Source organism: Tiliqua scincoides, chromosome 2, assembly GCF_035046505.1.
Source record: "Tiliqua scincoides isolate rTilSci1 chromosome 2, rTilSci1.hap2, whole genome shotgun sequence".
Classification (NCBI taxonomy): Eukaryota; Metazoa; Chordata; class Lepidosauria; order Squamata; family Scincidae; genus Tiliqua; species Tiliqua scincoides.
Genome location: NC_089822.1, coordinates 9,375,948 through 9,400,162, shown reverse-complemented (window position 1 = coordinate 9,400,162; position 24,215 = coordinate 9,375,948). Strand labels below are relative to the sequence as shown.

Below are 24,215 nucleotides of genomic sequence, written 5' to 3'. Positions count from 1 at the left end.
CAGCTCCGTACAAGAGGCCATGGCAAATGGAGCCGGCAGAGAGAACAACCTTTAAAACCCAGGTGGGTTATGACATGAAATGGCACCTTCCTCCAAAAGGCCATAATTTATTTTTAAAAAATGTCCAAGAAACTTTTTAAAGTTTCCAAGGAAAATGTATGCCCCAAGCTACTCCAGTACAGATATTTATATAAACCAAATCACCTAAAATTCTTCAGTGGGAAATATTGTTCACCAGGATGTATGATGTTCTCTCCAGAATCTGATGTATGAAAGACATGGCTTGACTTCACACTGATTGCTTGTCACCCAGAAACCAACACACTTCTAGGTCTAGAGACTTCTGTAGCGGTTGTGGGTGTAAGGTTTGTTTGTTTGTCCTGTTTTGGGAACCATTTTGTTGGGAGGCCCAAGAAAAGTCTCATCCTCCATTCCCCCCCCAAACTTCCTTAATCAAACCCTCAAGAACGCTGCAAGTACTCTGCAAGAATCTGAGGATCAAATTAAAAGAGAAGAAGGGTAAGAAGAAAGAGACCTCTCCAGGGACAAGAAGTAACAACAGTATATTCAAGTTCTTGGTTATGAAACCAATGGCAATGACAGCCTTAGGCTTGCAACAACTCAAGGGTGTCCTTTTTAGGGCACTGTGGTCTTGCACTTTGTTATTCTCAGGCTGGCATCTCCATCTGGTAGATCACAGCTGATCAAAAGGCCTGGAGGGAGGAGGTTGCCATTTGGATGAACAGTAAGAGAAGACCAAGACTAGGGCATGACAGAAGGCTTCAAGGGATAAACTGCTGACATCACACATTCATTTTCTTGCTAACCTAGGAATGAATCACATTTACAAGATGCTAAAGGAGATGATGAAATGATTCAGGCACTTAAGATCTTTAGCATGTTTGAGAATTATGCTTAACCTCAATACAAATGTTATGTGCATTCGGTCTGGTGTGGATGAATAGACTCATACACAGGTGTGTTATGCAATATGAAAAAGAGAGGGGAAGATGCCAATGTGGAAGTGACTTGATTATCTGCTTTGTGCACATTCTTTCTTAAGCATTAAACCAGCCATCTGAGAACAGGAACTAGTATGCAGTTCCTTTCTCAACTACTAGAGCCAGTGTTGGGGGTCAGTTGCTGAGGGCCACTGGAAATCTCTGAGGCCACTCTGTGCCTGTGCTTTTCTGGTGGAGGAGATGAAGTGACTTGGCCAAGATACTTACGGCCCTGTTCTATAGTGCCAGGGGAGTGAATGTTCCGCGGCCTGCGTTATCACAAAAGCGCTGCCACAAAATTGCCAAAAAGCCAGAGATGCTGGCGAGAAGACCAGAGCCTTCCTGGGGGGTGCCAGAGGCTGCATGGACACCCACTATAGCGGGTAAGTCTGGTGCAAGGGTGGGAGAAAGGCAGGGGGAGGGTGGGGAGCTGGTGGAATGAGTGGGCGAGGGTGGTGACAGGGGCAGGGATAGGTGAATTGGGTCCAGGAGGTGAATTGGGTCCAGTGTGTACACTGGCACACACTGTATCATAAGAACATAAGAAGAGCCCTGCTGGATCAGGCCAAAGGCCCCTCTTGTCCAGCTTCCTGTATCTTACAGTAGCTCACCAGGTGCCTCAGGGAACACGTAAGACAACAAGAGACCTGCATCCTGGTGCCCTCCCTTGCATCTGGCATTCTGACATAGCCCATTTCTAAAATCAGGAGGTTGCACATACCCATCATGGCTTGTAACCTGTGATGGACTTTTCCTCCAGAAATCTGTCCAATCCCCTTTTAAAGGTATCCAGGCCAGATACCATCACCACACCCTGTGGCAAGGAGTTCCACAGACTTAATTACACGCTGGGTAAAGAACTATTTTCTTTTGTCTGTTCTAACTCTCCCAGCACTCAATTTTAGCGGCTGTCCCCTGGTTCTGGTCCTATTCCCTTTCCTGGGCCTGATTCACCAACACGGATCAACTCAAACTTGTGCCAGTGATATAGCTTGGGATGGGGGGAGGACATAGGATCAGAACCAAGAGAAAGGAAAGTGTTAAAGTTTCACTACCCCCTCTTCTGCCATTTCTCCCACTTCAGGCATGTCTCCCCTTGTTAAAAAATGACATAGGTCATGGTTGGCAACCTTCCGTCTCAAAAGACTATGGTATAAGCCTACAGCACCTGGCATTCTCAGGCGGTCTTCCATCGAAATACTAAGCAGGCCTGATGCTGCTTAGCTTCCAAGATCAGATAAGATCAGACATGTGAAGCTACCTTCTACACAAGGAAAAGTGGCAAGATTTTGAACAATACCCATTTTCATTGTCCGCTTTGTAAATTTGATGAAGCAGGTTCTTGCCTACAAACACCTGTGCCATAGTAAATTTTATTAATCTTTAAGGTGTCACAAGATTCTTGGATGATTTTAGGAAAGAAGAACTGACTGCTGTAGCAGTTCTAAAAACCAGCAGCAACTCATTTAGAACCGAAAGATTCAATTTTTCCAAGCTTCTTCAAGTACATAGGGGAGTACAAAGTGAATCTCACTGTTACAGCTTTGATAGAAACGACAAAGACAAAACGGAATGCGACTGTAGAGCAGGTCAACATGACTCTTCATACCAAGAGGGCCTTTTCGAATGGAAACATCCTGATTCCAATCTGGGTTTGTCCTAGAGCAACTGAGAACAAATCTGCTTCATCTTCTACAAGACAGTCTCTCAGATATGTATAGATAATAATCATGTCACCTCTTAACCATCTCTTTTCCAAACTAAACATGCCCAGCCCTTTCAATAAATCCTTGTAGGATGTGGTCCCAGCCCCCCTCATCATACTAGTCACCATCCTCTGGACCTGCTCCAGTTTGTCAATAATATGATTATGTCGTAAGAGCATAAGATCAGCCCCACTGGATCATGCCATGGGCCCATCTAGTCCAACTTCCTGTATCTCACAGTGAGTGACTCACTAGATTTCTTAGGGAGCAGGCAACAAGATACCTGCAACCTGTCATCACTCCCTTGCAAATTCAGATACGGCCTACTTCTAGAACCAGGAGGTTGCATATCATGCTTTCTAACCTGTGATGGACTTTTCCTCCATAAAATTTTTCAGCCCCCCCCGCCCCCCTTTTAAAGGCTTTAAATCTAGCCCACTGTCAGGGATTCCAGGGCTTGAGTCCAGAGTTCAGATTTGAATTACCAAGGACTGCAGAAGATCAGGCCACAGAATTACCAAGGACTGCAGAAGATCTTGGTAGGTACAGAAGGGAATTATCAACATGACTGGCAGGCAACATGAGGCCTCTGGACTGCTCAGCCCTGGTCATAAATAGTAGGAGTCTAACCTTTCGCTCTTGTTTGTTCAATTAACTTCTGTCTGCTGAATTTCAGGGTACAGCTGAAGCTCTGGTTCACACTTCCAGCTCCAGTCCCAGTTTCATTTCCAGTCAACTAGAGGGATTCTTGACTGGAGAAACTCATTAAACTCAGGAACTTGATTGGAGAAACACTGCACTCAGTCCAGACAGGGTCAGTGCCAACTTTCAAGGCACAAGCTCCATGGGGCCCTCCGTTAAATATGCACCTGCATGAATGTAAGCACTAATTACCCCCTACTCCATCAGCCCAGAACCTGGTCAAGAGGGAAGTTTGCAAAGGAGAATGCCATCCACGGCAGTGGTCTTTCCTTCTTCTTGCTGGGCACCAATTTAAAATTCCTAGATTCTCTGGCCCCGATATTGCACTAGGCGTAGGGCATTTGGGAATTTTAAACTGGCATTCAACAAGAAAGAAGCCAGAACTTTGCAGATGCTGTTCTGCCCCACCCCTTCATCACCATAGAAAGGCTTACCAGGTGATGATGAGAGCCGCAGCATTGGGGAAGGTGGGGCATAGCGTGGCACAGCCCCCTTCAGGTATGTGGACTATTGACACACGCCAAATTATGATGCCAGCCCTGTGTTCAGATCATGGCTGCAGCCAGATTCTGGCATTCAGATTGCAACAGGGAATGACAAAAAGAGAGAAATGGCAATCTCCACACACAATTCTGCAGAAGTGAATTGGGAAATGTGGTGCAATAAAACAGAGAGCAAAATAACAGAAATAAAAGAGGTGAGACTCAGCTGACTGATGTGTTGGACAGGAGGGTCATTTTCTCTAGGGAAGTGATAGAAACCTCATTATTTGTCGTTCAAACAAGAAGCTTGAGTGTCCAATGTAATAGAAAATGTGCTGGACAGGACTGTCCTCTTCAGGCCAGAAATGCTTGCTGGATCAGCTAATGGTCAATCTCCATCTCTAATGGTTATGATCCATTACAACCTGGTTTAAATGCTAAAGGGCACAATCCTACCCCAACTTTCAGCACCAACATAAGGGAAATGATTCTCCCTTACTGCATTCCCTTACATAAGAACATAATTACAGCCCTGCTGGATCAGGCCATAGGAGGCCCATCTAGTCCAGCTTCCTGTATCTCACAGCGGCCCACCAAATGCCCCAGGAAGCACACCAGATAACAAGAGACCTGCATCCTGGTGCCCTCCCTTGCATCTGACATAGCCAATTTCTAAAATCAGGAGGTTGCACATACACATCTTGGCTTGTAACCCGTAATGGATTTTTCCTCCAGAAACTTGTCCAATCCCCTTTTAAAGGCATCCAGGCCAGAGGTCGTCACCACATCCTGTGACAAGGAGTTCCACAGACCAACCACATGCTGAGTAAAGAAATATTTTCTTTTGTCTGTCCTAACCCTCCCAGCACTCAATTGTAGTGGATATCCCCTGGTTCTGGTGTTATAACAATCAGGAGGCCTCTATGAGTGCCACCCAACTGCAGAATGTATCACACACCCCATTTGCACAGCTATGCCAGTGCTGGAAAGTTTGTTAGGATTTGGGCCTAATTCACTTAGGCCACATGTCACTTTGACCTCTTTGCCTGTGATCCAGGTTCTGCTAACCCTGCGCATACATTTAGCGACTCTACCCTTCAGTAAAGAGACCAAGAGTGCAAAACACTGCCATATTTTTTCACCAGGGCTATGGCATGCTTCAGACTCTAAATATTATTGCATTTTCCAGACACAACACATAAAGCTACCACACGTTGGGATTCAATGGATATCTGTGGTGTTTGCTTTCAGGCGCAAAAACTGCACATTCACAACCGCGGATAAAGGTGTCAAATACAGCAACAGGTTCTAAAATGTGATTAGGCCTGCCAGTAACATCCTCCTAAGCCAGAGTAGAACTTTGGGGACTTGTGAAAGCCTACCTCAAAAAGAACGGATGAGTTTCAAGTTCCCAGACTCATCTCCAGCACAGGTCACAATCTGAGCTGGAGAAGAATTCCCAACTTCCTGCATGCCTGCCCTACCTGTCCTCAGCCCCCAAACACTCTCCCTTTTCACTTCATTATCACGTGGCAAGGGTAGTCATAGCAGAGGCAGTGATGTATGAGGAGAGGAGACTTGTCCTTCTCCTTTTGCAAAAGACAGAAGCGAACTGGGGTGCAAAACTTTAACCGGTGGTGGGGCAGCTCGTCCAATGACTTCTGCAGCTTGCTGCACCATGTTTGCTACTCCATGTAGTACTGCTTGACATGTAAAGAAAGGAAAAAAAAGAGGAGATGGGTGTTTTGAATGGGGGGGCTGACAGAGGGATTTTGAGTGGCGCAAGGGTGCAGAGACAGGATTTCTCTGAACCCTGAATTGGCTTTGAAAAGTGAATTGCGTTCCAAGATTAGGCTCATCCTTCTGGCCATCCCACAATAGGACATGAAAGCAACAGCTTTCCCCTACTCTTTGCCTCAGCAGCATCCATTGTTCAGATGAATCCCTAAGTCTAGTATGGTTTTGTGCCACTCTTAAACCCATTAAACAGACCTAGCTCCAGGTCTGACTCAACAATGGCAGACAAAGAAATATAACCACAAACCTTTATGTATAGAGGACATAAAATTACTTGTAGAGCACCGACTAGACTCAAAAGCCTCGTAACAGCCACAGGAATTTTCAGCAGATATAAAAATGTTATCTGGATCTTGAGTAATGTGTAACTTTCCACATGAAAAGTCTAAAGAAATGAAGAACCTCTGCCATAGAAACACCTGACAAACATTAATTTGTTCTCTATACTGGATAGGACTTCCAGTTACTGGGGATCAGATAGAACAACCAGCTAGCCTACTAAAATTAAAAATCCTCTTCCTGACATCTTTATAGACTTCCTAAAATTCTGAAAACAGGGTTTACTGCTAAGAATAAAATAAATGCAATTAAACAATTGGATAGTTCCAGCTCTCACTCTGTGGGTATAACTGTCACCCGATACCGTTTTAAATTAACTTAATAGAGCAAACCATAACAAAGACCAGGATTTATTATCCAAATGTCTTAAAGGAAAGACTGTATATCCCTAAACTGCAAATCGGTAGAGGACTGGTAGACATACAGGCAATCTCAGGGAAGTCTCAGGGATGAGAAATTTCATAACTGTTTCAGCTCACCCGATCACCTTGTAATCCAAGCAATGATTAACAGCCCAATCCTATCTCCATGTACCAATTCAATGGCACCTGCACATGCAGAAACTGTTACCCTGCACATGCCTGATCTCGTCTGATCTCAGAAGCTAAGCAGGGTCAGACCTGGTTAGTACGTGGATGGGAGACCGCCTGGGAATACCAGGTGCTGTAGCTTATACCATAGTCTTTCGAGACTGAAGGTTGCCAACCATCCCTCAGAGGATTTGGGGCTGCTGGAGGTCTCCTTGGGGTTAGGGGACAACGGGGTAATGGCGTGAATCCATTCTTAAGCTCCCAGTTAGTGACAAAAGAAAAATACAGTGCCGTGTGTAACAGAACAGCCTTGAACCCCAATGAAATGCCTGCCTGATTCAATAAAATTAGCAAAGCTGGATAACCCTCTGCAATTATTCTTCTCATCATTGCCAATGCACGCAATGGATACATTAAGAAAAATGCTCTCCTCTCCTCCCTCTTTTCCCATCCACCCCAATGACCAATGCTTATGCCAGCAACTACAGCCGGAGAAACCTTGGTGCACTGACCCAGGAATTGTTGATGAAAAGAAAACCAAATGGTTTAACATAATGTCTCTATCTTCAGACCTACCAGTTACAAGAAATACCAATAATCAGTAGCCTGTTAAATTGGGACTTTTAATAAGATGTTAAAGTAGGAGGCAGCCTCTTAGTTTCCCTTCACTGCACTCATTCCCTCTCCAGGCAAGTACATTTTTGCAAATGGCGATTGCTCAGGACTGGAGAGCCCTTGAGAAAATATATCATCTGTTTTGTTTTTTTAAAAAATGCACATTTGAATGTAGAAGAAATGTGGTACATGAGGTCTGTGAGATGGAAGAGGGCAAAAGTTTTAAGCTGGCGAGGAAAAACCTCCTGAGAATCATTCTATTAACATTATTTTTTGACTTCCTTCTTGTGTGAGTGTTCAGACATTTCCCCCTATGAAGAAGATTCCCTATGAAGGGCTAAACTCCAGGCAATCAACAAGTGGTAACCAGTAAGTGTGCAGGAGGTCAGAGCTAAAGGAATCAAAAATGTTGTCTGACTGGTCCATTTTTTAAAAAATTTAATTTTATTTCAATCTGTGCAGACAACATCCATGTGCACACATGTACTGTACATGGCGCTGGGGGACTACTAGCAAGGCACAACCCAGGCCAGTAAGGTGATCACTAACAGGACTGATGACAAGAGGACTTGGATTCACAGGCCAAGAGGAAGGCCATTTTTTTAATCAAAGCAATCAACCAAGGCCTATTTGTGTTGGCAACCTTCAGTCTCAAAAGACTCTGGTATCGCGCTCTGAATGATGGTTCTGGAACAGCATCTACTGTGGCTGAAAAGGCCGATTCGGGAGTGACAATCCCTTCCACACAGGGAGCAAGTGCAGTCTGACCCTGGTCTGTCTCCCTGGCTATGGGCCTTCCTTCTTTGCCTCTTTGCCTCAGTCTATTGGCCAAGTGTCTCTTCAAACTGGGAAAGGCCATGCTGCACAGCCTGCCTCCAAGCGGGCCGCTCAGAGGCCAGGGCTTCCCACCTGTTGAGGTCCACTCCTAAGGCCTTCAGATCCCTCTTGCAGATGTCCTTGTATTGCAGCTGTGGTCTACCAGGGCCTATGGGAGGGAGGTAAAGGGAGTAATTTGTACCCAGGCCCAGGGTCAAAAAGGAGCCAAAGGAGGGGGCTCAGAAATTTCATGAGATCTTACATTTTCTGATCTCACCCGAACTCGCCAAGTGCATGGGGTGTTGCGTGCACAGTGGCAGCTGCTGCTGCAAGACATATCTGCCGGGCCGAGGAATGCGTCCATGACGCTCTTTAACACAGTGTCCAACCTGGGAGGAAACTGGCCTGCTACAATAGCTCTTTGACTTGTGGATCCGCTTACCATAAGGGAGTGTATAGGAACTCAGGGACACAGTTGCAGGACCACAGCTGCTGCAGAAGTCAGTCCTCGTGCACACAGACACTTCCCATTCTAGAATGAGACTAATTACAATGATACTAATTTTCCTGCAATGATTTTCTACATTTCAAAAATTTTAGAGAGACATAGGAGCGTGTATGGTTTTCCATATTACTGCATCTAGCTACCGACACCGTTCAGGCAGGTAGACCTGGGCTGCAAAGATTTTTCCAACTGTTGCCACCTTCTCTCTGTCCTGTTTTGCTTCACATCCCTGTGATCCTGCGGCAAAAGCCACCTCCTAGGAGCTTCCTGATTTACAAAAAACAAGTCTCTAGCAAAGCAAAAGGATACCCACGCCCTAGCCGTCCTCACCAATTCCACGACTAAACTCACAGCCCAGTGCTAAGCTGGGTACCACCAGAAAGGCATACACACTGTCATGGCACATGTGCCATAAGGCACAATGAGGCAGTGTGGAGGATTCTGGCACCAGTGGATAGGCTTGCACTGACCTGTCTGCACCAGCTGGAGGCCAGTGTCTGCTGGAGCAGGTAGGAGCTCTGCAAGCCAAAGGAGGGTGGATGGAGGCGGGGAAGGGACAGATCAGACCCAAGGGGGGAGCAGAAATGGCAGCAGTGGCTACCACCATAACTTTTGCCCCTTTCCAAGCATGCGTTCCCAACATAGGACTGCTCAGATTCATGCCAGCAATTTTCCTGGCAAAAGCCTGAATAGCCCCATAGCAGCTGCTGGGGCTTACCCCAGTGGAAGGGGACTAATGTTCCTTTCCCTCCTCCAGCAGCCTCTATTCCCATGCCAGATGCAGTGCAGTCTGCACTGGAACCACTGCATCACAGCGTGGGACTTTGGTTCGTATTGGGCTGTCAATCAAGTAGGCATGTTAAGGAGCCAGTGTTCCTTCTGTGCTGGTCACTATATCCTCCTCAAAGACAAAAGCAGCACCCATCAAGGACTAGGAAATGACCATCAAGGCTCTCACGCAACAAAGAAATGTCCCTTGATGAGTTTACCCCACAAAACTCTTCATGGGGCATGGCTTTGAGCTTGTCATGATGAACTGCACTTCAAAATTTACTGCTACATTCTGTTAATGTCAAGTCCCAGCAGAAAACCTTGAACAGAAAACCTTTGTAGCCCTTCCTATTGAGGAAAGCCTAGAAAAAATTGCCTATTCACAGTCAAAAATCTTTTGGATTTTCCCCAATTTTTTTTTTCCTAGAGGAAAAAACTGGGGGGGGGGGGGGGACCTTCAGATTCACTTTAGTTGTTGGATTGTGCAACATTCTGCAGGCAGTTTAGTTTTCAACAACAACCCGCTTACCAAATCCTTGAGTGTGTTACACTAAGTGCCATTGACTGCTTTCAACAGGAACTGGTTTATGAACTACTAATGCTTTCAAAATTAGATGAAATCAGGCACATAATCTCTTTTGGACGAGAATATGTCTGACTCGATGGATCCCTGTGGTTTGTCATTCATAACTGTGAAAGACATTGATTCACACTATCTTTCCAGGCTGTACAAGGAAGATCTTCAAATGCCGCCTAATGCTGTATTGTCTTCAAATGATATAGTCTAAAATTAGATCGAAATCATTCACTGACCAAATCCATCCCCAGCCGATGTGTGAAATATTAAAAGTGCAGGACATTTATTTTAAGAACTTAGAATCATATCCTTACAAAAACAAAACAAAACAAAAAAAACACTCTTTCTATGAACAAGAAAATACATCAAAAGCAATTTAACTTGTTTGGTTGGACAAGAGTTTCTCACACTATACATCAAGCAATATACCTTCATTACTTTTGATGGAAGCAGCTTAGAAGAAGTTGACTAGAAACAGTCTGTTTGGCAATGCTTGTTGTGCTGCTTAAGGATGGAACTGCAGTTCTTTGATCCTATCTCTGTCTGTACTCAAGCACTAAAGCAAGAATACTGAGGCCTAGAGCAGTGTTTCTCAACCAGTGGTACGGGTATCAGGGCCCAGGAGAGGGTGGTAAAGGGGATAATTTGTACCCGGGCCCAGGGTCAAAAGGGGGGCCCAGGAGCCCAGGGAGGGGGCCCAGAAAATTCCTGGGATCTTACATTTTGCTATCTACTGAGACTTGTTGCCCGCACAGGATGCTGGCAACACTACTGGGAATGTTGGGGACAGTACTGATGCCACATGGGTTGGTAGACCTGGGCTCCAAAGACTTTTCCAGCTGTCTCTACCCTCCCCCCACCCCAATTCTGCTTGCTTATCACCACCCTCCCCTGCTCTTTCACCCCTCCCCCTTTGCAAAGGGGCCCAAAAGAAACTTTGTACCCCCTGATAAAATTCCTCTCAGAGGCCCTGATGGGTATCACCAGTAGTACATGAGGTGGTGTCTGGTGGTACTTGCAGGACCTCTGGACACCTGCCACCCAGCAGCAAGACCAGGAATGCGACCCAACAAACAGTATTAGGAGGTGAGGCTTGGCGGGCAGAGCTCCAAAATATGCTTTTCCACACTCAGAAAAGCCCTCCTGTCCACCCTGAGTCTCTTACTGGTGTTGGTCACATTGTATCTGGCCTGCCAACCCAGAAGTAACCGGTGAAGATGTCATCATCAGTTACTTCCAGTGATACTTCAAACAGATGGACCATGTAAAGCGGTATGGTGGAGGACAAACCTTGAGAAACACTTGTCTAGAGTGTTGTTCTTACCCATGTTGGGATATCATGGGGGGAGGTTAAGTGGGAGAGTCATAAAAAATTCCAGAGGCTGGCTTTAGGACAGGACCAGCCCAAGACCTTTTGGTGCCTGAGGCAGCATACCAAATGCTGCCTCCCCTTACCCAAAGATGTGCCAGGAGGAGGAGTGGAGGCAAGCAGGTGGACAGAGATGGGTGCCCCCCACAAATCCGCTGCCTCAGGTGACCACTCCAGTTGGCCTCATGGATAGGCCTGCTCATGGATATATTCAAGATTTAAAGTGGAGGCTTTGGAAGAGTTTTTTCTTTTTCTTTTTCTATTTAAAGGGCATTCCTTGTGATTATTTTCTGTTTCATCCTACATAATAACTATAATAGTATGTCAATACAGAACAGCAGTCATCACCTCTTTTTGTCAAGAAAAGGGCATTTGAAGGCTTAAGCATGCATACCCTCCCTGGCGTGCTGGCAGGTATTGCCGGGCTCAGCCCGCAACAGGAACCTGCTGCCAGCTGATTGGCTGGCTAGCCAAAAGGGGGGTGGGACGGGAGAGCTGCCCAGGCGTGCATGCGCCTGCAGGAGCTCAGTCCATTCCTGGCAAGCGACCCCCGCCCACCCGCCCTGTAGCTAGTCTGGGATTAGCTGGTCACTCTCTGAGGGTTGGGTAGGAATTTTTAATCACCATCTAAATTGGCTCTATGATGGTGGTTTTTTCGCCTACCTCAGACTGGCTGTGGAGCGGGTTTGGGTTATGAGATAGGCATTTAACGTCCTGGTCACTGGTGGTAGAAGTGCAGGGTGGGTAGGCAGAAGACCTTCTCGGTGTCCAATCTAAGTCAGCAAGGACAGGGGGTGAATCAGAACTGCTCCCATGATGCCTGACCGGCTCGAGGAGGCAGTCTGGCTAGCCCCTTGTCCGAACTTGGGGGCCTTGGAGGGGTGACCTGAAGGCATAGCAGTTCTGCTGACTTACCCTCTTCGGGCAACGTTGAGAAGCGGGCTTAATAACAATTGAGTTACGCCTGGAGTCGGGTGGACGCCCTATGAGATTGGGGGACGAAGATGGCTAGGACTGTTTCCCCCATGTAGAACCCCGCACTTGGGATGGGTTTTGTTTACCCCTTTTGCTGCCCTGTTGCAATGTTTTGTATTCAGTAAAGTGGCCCATTTTAACTCCATACCTGTTGTTGGCTGTATTTATTTGGGGTGTGCATGGTAAAAAAAAGGACTATCATGCCTTCTCATGCTTACTCTGTTCTCTTTCACCTGCCCAGTGCGCTAAGTCAGTGAGGTGAGGCCAATATTTAAGCTAAGGTCATTCCAGCACATTTTCAGCTCAGTCAGCAATATTTTATGTCCCTCACAAGGGCAAATGTGTCTCTGACTTCAAGTGAATGTTGTAATTTGTCCCACTAACCTCACACATTCACCTTAAGAACATAAGAAGAGCCCCGTCGGATCAGGGCAAAGGCCCACCTAGTCCAGCTTCCTATATCACACAGTGGCCCACCAGAGGCCTCAGGGACCACACAGTACAACATCCTGGTGCCCTCCCCTGAATCTTGCATTCTGAGGTTGCCTGCTTCTGAAATCAGGAGGTGTGCATACCCATCACGGCTTGTAACCTTTCTGAAGGATTTTTCCTTCAGAAATTAGTCCAATTCCCTTTTAAAGTATCTAGGCCAGGTGCCATCACCACATCTTGTGGCAAGGGGTTCCACAGACTAATTGCACGCTGGGTAAAGAAATATTTTCTTTTGTTTGTTCTAACTCTTTTTGTTTTGTTGTTCTAACTCTCCCAATGCTCAGTTTTAGTGGATGTCTTCTGGTTCTGATGTTGTGTGAGAGGGAAAAAATTGCTCTAGCCACTCTATCCACCTGTATAATTTTGTATGTCTCAATAACGTCCCCCCTCAGGCACCTTTTTTTCTAGACTGAAGAGCCCCAAACGCTGTAGCCTTTCCTCATAAGGAAGGTGCCCCAGCCCTGTAATCATTTTGGTTGTTCTCTTCTGCATCTTTTCCTTCCCACTATATCCTTCGTGAATGTGGTAACCAGAACTGGATGCAATACTCCATCAATCTGTACAATGGCATAATAATATTAGTCATTTTATTCTCCATTCCTTTTCTAATGATCCCAAGCACAGAATTAGCCTTCTTCACCACCGCCGCACATTGGGTTGACACTTTCATTGAACTGATCACCAGCACCCCAAAATCTCTCTCCTGTTCTGTCACAAGTTGTGCAAAACCTGTAGTCTATATGTGAAGTTTTCATGTTTTGCACCAGTGTGCATTTCTTTACCTGGCAGGACAAAGTTCCAAACAACACAGTCCTGGAACGAGCTGGAATCCCTAGCATGTATGCACTGCTGAAACAGAGACGCCTGTGTTGGCTCGGTCATGATGTGAGAATGGATGATGGCCGGATCCCAAAGGATCTCCTCTATGGAGAACTTGTGCAAAGAAAGCGCCCTACAGGTAGACTACAGCTGCGATACAAGGACATCTGAAAGAGGGATCTGAAGGCCTTAGGAGTGGACCTCAACGGGTGGGAAACCCTGGCCTCTGAGCGGCCCGCTTGGAAGCAGGCTGTGCAGCATGGCCTTTCCCAGTTTGAAGAGACACTTGGCCAACAGACTGAGGCAAAGAGGCAAAGAAGGAAGGCCCATAGCCAGGGAGACAGACCAGGGACAGACTGCACTTGCTCCCGGTGTGGAAGGGATTGTCACTCCCGAATCGGCCTTTTCAGCCACACTAGACGCTGTTACCGCTGCCCGAACGGCCCCTCCTAACCGAGGAGTTAAGTCAGATAGAGGTTAAAAGAGAAGATGTTCCAGACCTCATTGATAAATTAAAGATCAATAAGTCACCGGGCCCTGATGGCATACACCCAAGGGTTATTAAGGAATTGAAGAATGAAGTTGCAGATCTCTTGACTAAGGTATGCAACTTGTCCCTCAAAACGGCCACGGTACCAGAAGATTGGAGGATAGCAAATGTCACGCCTATTTTTAAAAAGGGAAAGTGGGGGGACCCGGGAAACTATAGGCCGGTCAGCCTAACATCCATACCGGGTAAGATGGTGGAATACCTCATCAAAGATAGGATCTCAAAACACATAGACGAACAGGCCTTGCTGAGGGAGAGTCAGCATGGCTTCTGTAAGGGTAAGTCTTGCCTCACAAACCTTATAGAATTCTTTGAAAAGGTCAACAGGCATGTGGATGCGGGAGAACCCGTGGACATTATATATCTGGACTTTCAGAAGGCGTTTGACACGGTCCCTCACCAAAGGCTACTGAAAAAACTCCACAGTCAGGGAATTAGAGGACAGGTCCTCTCGTGGATTGAGAACTGGTTGGAGGCCAGGAAGCAGAGAGTGGGTGTCAATGGGCAATTTTCACAATGGAGAGAGGTGAAAAGCGGTGTGCCCCAAGGATCTGTCCTGGGACCAGTGCTTTTCAACCTCTTCATAAATGACCTGGAGACAGGGTTGAGCAGTGAAGTGGCTAAGTTTGCAGACGACACCAAACTTTTCCGAGTGGTAAAGACCAGAAGTGATTGTGAGGAACTCCAGAAGGATCTCTCCAGACTGGCAGAATGGGCAGCAAAATGACAGATGCGCTTCAATGTCAGTAAGTGTAAAGTCATGCACATTGGGGCAAAAAATCAAAACTTTAGATATAGGCTGATGGGTTCTGAGCTGTTTGTGACAGATCAGGAGAAAGATCTTGGGGTGGTGGTGGACAGGTCGATGAAAGTGTCGACCCAATGTGCGGTGGCAGTGAAGAAGGCCAATTCTATGCTTGGGATCATTAGGAAGGGTATTGAGAACAAAATGGTTAGTATTATAATGCCATTGTACAAATCGATGGTAAGGCCACACCTGGAGTATTGTGTCCAGTTCTGGTCGCCGCATCTCAAAAAAGACATAGTGGAAATGGAAAAGGTGCAAAAAAGAGCGACTAAGATGATTACGGGGCTGGGGCACCTTCCTTATGAGGAAAGGCTACGGCGTTTGGGCCTCTTCAGCCTAGAAAAGAGACGCTTGAGGGGGGACATGATTGAGACATACAAAATTATGCAGGGGATGGACAGAGTGGATAGGGAGATGCTCTTTACACTCTCACATAATACCAGAACCAGGGGACATCCACTAAAATTGAGTGTTGGGTGGGTTAGGACAGACAAAAGAAAATATTTCTTTACTCAGCGCGTGGTCGGTCTGTGGAACTCCTTGCCACAGGATGTGGTGCTGGCGTCTAGCCTAGACGCCTTTAAAAGGGGATTGGACGAGTTTCTGGAGGAAAAATCCATTATGGGGTACAAGCCATGATGTGTATGCGCAACCTCCTGATTTTAGAAATGGGTTATGTCAGAATGCCAGATGTAGGGGAGAGCACCAGGATGAGGTCTCTTGTTATCTGGTGTGCTCCCTGGGGCATTTGGTGGGCCGCTGTGAGATACAGGAAGCTGGACTAGGTGGGCCTATGGCCTGATCCAGTGGGGCTGTTCTTATGTTCTTATGTTCCAGAACCACCATTCAGAGCACGATACCAGAGTCTTTCGAGACTGAAGGTTGCCAACAACATGCATTTCTTTACACTTACATTGAAATGCAGCTGCTGTACTGGGGGAATGGGTTTTTCAGACACCCCCACCTAGTTTTGTCAGTCTACTCCTTAGTTTAGGATTGTAGAAGCAGACAGTAAGGAACTGAAAGAACTGATAAATCTAAGAGCCTGATCCTGAAATGCCCAGCACTGTCCCTCCGCCGGTGCTGTTGCAAATGTGCCATAAGGCATGCTCCTGATACTCAGCACTGGGTCAGAGCCAATAATGGCTCAGTGCCAGTCCATGCTGAGCCAATGCCAGCCGGAGGCCCTCTGCACACCACCTGGAGCAAGCTGAGGGGAGGGCAGGACAGTGGGAGGGAGGGTGTGGGACCAGCAGAGCTCTGCTCTGCCAGATCCAGAACCCCGCAGTGGTGGGCCTCCTGGCATGACACAGGGCTGCTAAACTCTGCGCTGGCTAAATAGCTGGCACAGACTTGAGTGGTCCCACTGCAGGACTTCGGCTGTCCCTCAGAGGAAGGGAACAAATGTCCCCTTCCCTCCCACCGGCTGCTGCCCAAAGCCCATTTTTTGTGCCACTGCTCCTCTAGGCACTTGGCAGCTAAGAACTGGGCTGCAAGTTACTGACCCAGTGAAAAGGGAAAGAGGAGGGGAGGAAAAGATTAATGAGTGCTAACCACTAGGAGTTACTCCTCTCAGCCTGCGTCCTTCTCCTGGCTTGTTCTCTGACACATGGATATTCTGTCTGGCCATCTTCCAAGCACCTCTACACAGTCTGAGGTGTGCTGCCAACTCATGTTTCTATGGGGCCCACCTGCAAATACTTGCATTTACTACCCAAACTAGAAGTGGATTTTCAGTTCACGTACATCAGAATTGTTTGGTGGCTGTCTTCAAAGTTCTATAAATTATTGTTTTTTTCTGTTAAACCAACAGAGAAAGACTCAGTGTTCAAAGTAGTCGATAGTAGATTATCCAGTCTGAATGGTGGAACTCTTCAATGCCCTAATACAAGCAAGTGTTGAATTTGGTAACCTCCACAAGGGTCATGAATCTGAATTCAAGTATTTGTTAAACACCCCAAATCTTCTTATGATTCTAGAAGTGGCCAATTTGCTTCAGCTCCATACAAGAGGCTCTTCAAAAAAAATGAGCTGAAGAAACTACGGCTTCTGAGTCCAATAAGTTCTCTAATAATGTCTGACAGCCAAGAAAATCTAAGTGGAGAAAATAAAAATACATTTCACATCCTGCAAAAGTTGAGTATTTTATTTTTCTGACCCTGAATTAATCTGGAAAGCAGTTAATTTCTAGCTTCAAAGGCTGCATCTTGTTTTTGAAGATAATAAACATGCTTCAAATATCACACAGCAACAAAGGGTTGATTAGACATATTTAAGTATGAATAGTAGCTTGTCAGAAATAAATTACTGTGGCAGTAATGTCATGTCTAACTTCATTTCTTTGGAGGAGAAACAACATATTTTAAGGAGAAAAAAAGTTTTCATGTGTGCTATTTAAAAGGTGTTTGTTCAAGACAAGATTCCTTGGGGCTGATCACCATAAGTGCATATAGAATCTTACAATGTTAAAGTTGGAAGGGACCTAGGAAGTCGTTTGGTCCAAGCCCCTGTTCAAAGCAGTCAGCTACTATAGCATCCCTGACAGGTGACTTTGAAAACCTCTGGCAAGAGAGTGCCCACAACTGCATGAGGCAGACTTTTTCAGTGCTGGATAGCTCACAGTCAGGAAGTTCTTCACATCCAACCTAAACCTACTCCTCACATCCTTTCAGCCCATTAGTTCTAGTCCTGCTTTCAGGAGCTACAAAGATTCATGAACCCTTCCTTGTTGTTTGTTGCATCCCCCACCTAAAAAATGGGGCTCAGATTTTTAGAGCACTCTCAGCTGTTCCTCTGAAGCCCAGGGCATATCTGATGCCAGTTTGAGACCTAGTTCCAGTCAAGTCAGAAAGAGTAAGGTGAGGAAGAACCAAGAGGACAACTTGTTGCAGAAGTTCAACGCCTAAAGTTCTCAGAATAGGGAGCAAGCCTGTCTTGGAAGCTATGACTGAGGTTGGAGAATTTCCCTGACCTCATGTTATTTATTGCCATTCAGGGCTCCCTTTGTAATAGACTGCCTGATCTCCCAGCAGTCCTGTTCTTTACACAGACCAAAATCATGATGCGTAGCCTAATAACCGCCAAGTCCCCAGATCAGAATCCATGGTGACACTGCACCCTGACAAAGATTATGTGCAAGCACAAAAGCATTGACTCTAAAATGCTTGAGAGCAAGTAATTCATGCTTAATTAGCATAAGAACAGACTCTTCCATTCTAACAAAAGTCCAGCTCTTACCTGCTACTGTGACTTTGGCTGTTCGACTGACAATGGCTCCAACTCCTTCTAAGGACGCTTCACATTGATAAAGGCCCTCATCAGGTTTATGGTGTCTGGAATGGACTATGTTTTGTATCAAAAGAGATCCATTGGAAAATTGCTGCCTCCTCTCATCCACTGCCAAGTTTAAATAGACTCCATCCTTCTTCCATTTGATCACTGGAAGCCCTCGATCCGATTCTGTGGTACAGTTTAGCAACACGTTACTCCCTCGCATGGTGACGGCATCCGAAGGCTCAATCAGAAACCGCAGTGTTGTAAATCCCTTTACCTGTGTGCCTGTTAAGATACAGAACCAGGAAGAATCCAGTTAGACCACTGTTTCCCCACAAGGTGCTGCTGATGTTTGTCGAGCATTAAGAAATTCAAAACAGCCTTAGACATTTTGATAATTTTAAAGAAATTGTTTTTAATTTAGCAATTCATAGCGGGGTTGCATCGATGTAGGAACATCTCAATTCACTTTGAATCTTGCTGCAGTCAAAGTGCAGTAGCAATATAGGGCTGTGGGCAGCGCTTTGAGAAATTACTTTGACATCCTTCAAAAATATTACCAGTGTTTCATTTGAACAGCATCCTCCCAACATACCTTGAATTCTGATTTGAGAAAAATTGAGAGGCATCCATACAAGTGCTCGTACAGTACAAATAAATAGTATTTCCTGAACGTGCTTTGCTGAGAATATATTCGCATTTTACAAAACTGTGCAAACAGAATAATAAGGGAGACTAATCTGGAGTCTAAGATGACAGCTGCATGCATAAACATCAAAGGAGCAAAAGTAGAGAATAGCTAGGGATCCTGGCACTAAGTCCTCTTTTAAAAGGGGATTGGACTAGATAACTTCCAAGGTCTCTATGATTCTGTGATCCTCTCAAGGCTTCTAAGTTTCTAGTCTAGATAGCATATTGAAAAAGGAGCAGCTAACATCAAATTCAACCAAAAGCAGAAGCCCAACAACTTAAGATCTACTTATTTCTTACTTGGAGGGCTTAGCTGGGATTTACTGTAAGTGGTTTATTGCTTCTGTGCCAGCCCTCTGCACAAAGATGAATTTTATACCCAAGAGGACTGCTCTTATTTGATAGAGCTCCCCCCCCCCAATGAACAAACTCCGAGGGAAGATAAAACAAATTCTGAATGCCACTACCACCACTTTCACCACTTTCACCACTACCAAAGTGGTAGTGAATACACTTTCACCACTACCAAAGTGCAGTCAAAGTCTCATCGCAAAGCTGTCCTCTGCAGTTCTGTAAAACCCAGAAGAACAGCTTCCTGTCAAGCTGAAATGCAGGAAGCCAATAAGAGCTGTATGAACTTCAATATCACTATCCTCTTTTGCAGTGATTTTCAAATGGAACTCCAGAGGACCACAGGGTTTCTCACAAACTTAACAGCGCTTCCTCAGTGAGTAGATCAGAAACAGCAGATGAGTTTTCTTGAAAGACAGCTTGCTGTTCTCTACCACTGTTCTCCTTCATAAGAACATAAGAACATAAGAACAGCCCCACTGGATCAGGCCATAGGCCCATCTAGTCCAGCTTCCTGTATCTCACAGCGGCCCACCAAATGCCCCAATGTGTGGCAAAGTGTTTCACTTGTTCTAGAAGGCATGTGTAGCTGATGCATGGCAACAGTGAGGTCAAAACATATGCAGACACATGCTGCATGACCCATATCAGGTGTTCATGTCTGTGTTCATGTCATATCAGGTTGGTCTGTGGAACTCCTTGGCACAGGATGTGGTGATGGCATCTGACCTGGATGCCTTTAAAGGGGGATTGGACAAGTTTCTGGAGGAAAAATCCATTACGGGGTACAAGCCATGATGTGTATGCGCAACCTCCTGATTTTAGAAATGGGCTATGTCAGAAGGCCAGATGCAAGGGAGGGCACCAGGATGAGGTCTCTTGTTATCTGGTGTGCTCCCTGGGGCATTTGGTGGGCCGCTGCGAGATATAGGAAGCTGGACTAGATGGGCCTATGGCCTGATCCAGTGGGCTGTTCTTATGTTCATCAGCACATCCATCAATGTGGAAAGAATTCTTGCACTGCGCTTGCATGGAGGGCACTTTAAAAAATGGACAGCACTTTTGCTGCAGCACTTTGGTGAAAGGTCCACAGGTGTGCCGTGAGAATTTGGAGCACAATGGTTGAAAATCACATTAAAACTCTTCCAGGTTCTGCAGCTCTGTTTTTAGGTCAACTGTCTGTAGTAATAAATTGCCTATCCCCCTGTCTCCTTTGGTTCCACCAGCAGAAGAATGGAGGCAGATAATTTGTTATTTGTTATTACAGAACAGTGATTTTCAACCTTTTCATCTCATTGCACACTGCGATGGTACTAAAATGGCCAACGCACACCATCAGTTTTTTGTGAGTTGACAAGGCACACAGGACTGCTGGCTGGGGGCTCACATCCCCCAGTGATCCTACTAATAAATAATCCTCTCCCAAATTTCCATGGCATACTGGAGACCATTCACAGCATACCAATGTGCCATGGCATAGTGATTGAAAATGGCTGTAAAGCGTTGCTCTAAAAGCAGATCCACAGAACCTGGGAAGAGTCTCCTGGAAGCTGGAAACTTATCTTTCCTATTCTGTGGATTATTCCGAGAAAAATGTCAGCTGATGGTTGAGCAGAGGAGAGTTTTTTTTCCCATACTGAAAATTGCATGTCACTTCTAACAACTACCAACATCTCTCCAAAAAGGGGGCATTTTTCAGGTTAGCCCTAACACCCAACCAAGTCTGGCTTGAACATTACCCTGGCACAAATGTTTACCCAGAGGCATATATCCTCCAGAGCAGAAATGCTTTGCTACAGGAAAACTCCCCACTGGCACAGCTATGTCAGTGCTGGAAAGTTGGTTAGGATTTGGGTCTCACTTGCAAACCCAGATTTATTCTCATATAGTGTGAAAGGCTCCATGGGCTGCAATTCTAAGCACACTTTCCTGGGATTATGCCCAACTGAGTACAATGGGACTTACTTCTCAGTAAACATGCACAGGATGTGACGTTAGTGTGGTGATGTAAGAGACAAATTCTTCATCACAGCTGTTTCTCCCCCACCAGCAAGAATGGCAGTTCCACATTACATACACACATGCTTTAAAATGAAGAAGACAATGAAATTGTTTCAGTGTGTTCATAAAACTAGATGAGGAGGACCCAAGTGAATAAAGGAGAGAGCACGCAGAATTTGTATTATTGGGTAGTGCTGTGGAATTCCATTCCACCTAATTGAATTCTAACCAGAAGAATTAAATTAAATCCACATAATTAATCAAACAATCAGACTGCATGTAACACATGAACACACTTGTCAAAGAGCTGGGAAGGGCTTTGAGGCCCAGCAGTTAGTGTACGGTTGGTGACGAATGACAATACATGCATTGCTTTTGAACAACAAAACACTTAGCACTGTGTGGGTGAAAATTAATAACAGTATTTTTAAAAGTCCTCCGCTACTTCTTCTGAGCCTTTATTTGCTTTTCCGTCACATCATGCCAAGTTGTCTTACAGTGAGTCAGACCCATTATTCAATCTAGCTCAGTATCAAGGATAGTGGCTGGCAGGTTGACACTGGCTTGCAGCTGCTTTCCAGGGTCTCAAGGTGGGGGGCTCTTTCCATCAATATCTGGAGGTGCTGCCAGAGACAGCATTCCTCCAGCATTCTGGATGAAAGCAAGAGCTCTGCCTTCGAGACCCTTCCCCATTAATTTGAACCCCCGGAAGTGCAACTTCCAAGCCAACAAAAATAATTTTCTCTTCATTTCTGGTGGCCCTTCTAAAAAAAAAGAAAGAAAGAAAGCAACCCCATGGATTATTGTGGGTCAGTTTATATAGTGTAGTGAAGATGCCATTCATTTTCGCAAAACCATTTAAGACCTTACAATAGTGATCTATTACAGCAAGAAAACAATCCCCTTATTTTGAAACAGCGACACACTGTCAGCATTCAGTGCGCGGAGCACATAAAGTCACAGGAGTTAAACAAAGATTAACTCTCTTTTCATGCAATTACCCCTGCCTTTGAGTCACAATTGCAGCTATTCATATGCATTCCAAAAGCTACAGTTAGCTGAAAATTGCTTTGGTCTATGGCGCTTAACAACGTGAGGAACTGGTGAAGGGTTTTGGAATGGGAAAGAAATTCAAACCCTTTGACCGACTGTGCCCAGAAATTTCAAAACAGTCCAGGGCTGCAGGAAGAAGGGCAGGGGTAATTAAGGATGCAATCCTATCCACACTTCCCCAGGGGTAAACCCCATTGACTATAGTGAGACTTAGACATGCATAGGATTGAGCTGTTAGTGATACACCAGAGGGGATATGTCTTAGCTTACAACTTGTTGAGCGAACGTTGGGCCGTACTTGCATTCTTTAGAATTTTCAATGTTTTTCTTTTAATGGCACACTGTCCTCTATGGTCTTCACCTCTTGTGATGTCACTTCTGGCTTCTGTTCCATGTCCCGTGGCTCTTTTTCTAGGGTAACTGTCTGTAGTAACAAACTGTCTGTCCCTCTTCTCTCCACCAGCCCTTCCATTGCTGGGTCTTCCTCCTCCGACTCTTCCTCCATGGATGGAGCAAAACCATTTCAGACCTTACAATAGTGATCAATTACATGGATGGAGGAATCTATTACATGGATGGAGGAAGAGGGACAGGCAATTCATTACTACAGACAGTTGCCCTAGAAGCAGAGCTGCAGAACCCTGAAGAGTTTTTCAGCTATTTTCAACCACTGGGCTCCACTCTCCTGTGGCACACCACGGCACACTGGTTAAAAATCACTGCTTTAGAGCAGGGGAGGTCAAATCATGGCCCAAATCTGGAGCACATTCCTAACCCTCCGCCGGGTGACCAAAGCACAGCATTCTGCCAGGGAGCTGCTAATCTTCATCTCCCCCAAACCGTGCTCCGGCCGGCCACTTCTGTGTTGCGTCACCCCAGCCAGCTGTGCGTCCAGAGTTCTGTGCAGATTTGGCTAGAAGGAACGCAGTTGGGGGAGATCAGGGAGGAAGATTAGCAACTCCCTGGCAGAACATTTTGCCTAGGTTGTGCGGGGGAAACTTTTCCAGGTGCAGCATTCGCTACTTTGAGCACCGCTGCTTTAGAGGGAAGACTTATCAGGTTAAGACTTCCTATAACATTCCCTTTCAGTTGGGAAACAGCATTGGAAACAAAGTGATTTTAAAATAGGCCTGAACCAGGCTCAGGTTGCACAGTATCTCCTCCCAGTTTTCCACTTTGTGACTTTCCAAGAGAGTCTGGTCCAACAAGAAGCTGACGGAACACACCAAAATCCAGGTCTACAGAGCTTGCGTCCTGAGTACACTTCTGTACTGCAGCGAGTCACGGATTCTTCGTTCACAACAGGAGAGGAAACTGAACACTTTCCACATGCGCTGCCTCCAATGCATCCTCGGCATCACCTGGCAGGACAAAGTTCCAAACAACACAGTCCTGGAACGTGCTGGAATTCCTAGCATGTATGCACTGCTGAAACAGAGACGCCTGCGTTGGCTCGGTTATGTTGTGAGAATGGATGATGGCCGGATCCCAAAGGATCTCCTCTATGCAAGGAAAGTGCAAGGAAAGTGCCCTATAGGTAGACCACAGTTGTGATACAAGGACATCTGCAAGAGGGATCTGAAGGCCTTAGGAGTGGACCTCAACAGGTGGGAAACCCTGGCCTCTGAGCGGCCCCCTTGGAGGCAGGCTATGCAGCATGGCCTTTCCCAGTTTGAAGAGACACTTGGCCAACAGTCTGAGGCAAAGAGGCAAAGAAGGAAGGCCCATAGCCAGGGAGACAGACCAGGGACAGACTGCACTTGCTCCCGGTGTGGAAGGGATTGTCACTCCCGAATTGGCCTTTTCAGCCACACTAGATGCTGTTCCAGAACCACCATTCAGAGGGCGATACCATAGTCTTCCGAGACTGAAGGTTGCCAACATGACTGTTCCCGCATTTTTTTTTAAATTGTGTTTTATTCTATTCTAGGTTTGTATCCTTTTGATAAAACAGGACATCCTGCCCATTGCACCTCAGGCTTTGGTGCTGCCA

General features: G+C 45.9%; 1 protein-coding gene and 1 pseudogene across 1 annotated transcript in view; one reads left to right on the top strand and one right to left on the bottom strand.

Annotated features, from left to right (window-relative positions):
* The window catches only part of DCC (DCC netrin 1 receptor), a 634,807-nt gene extending 612,080 nt beyond the window's left edge, over positions 1-22,727 (bottom strand). Inside the window, exons 1-2 of the mRNA XM_066618048.1 lie at positions 22,565-22,727; positions 18,092-18,412 (exon numbers count right to left, since the gene is read on the bottom strand). Coding sequence (XP_066474145.1) covers positions 18,092-18,412; positions 22,565-22,727 — 484 coding nt within the window. The remainder of the gene's footprint in view (positions 1-18,091; positions 18,413-22,564) is intronic.
* Positions 6,580-6,699, top strand: LOC136642834 (5S ribosomal RNA; annotated as a pseudogene).
* Positions 22,728-24,215: the final 1,488 nt, after the last annotated feature.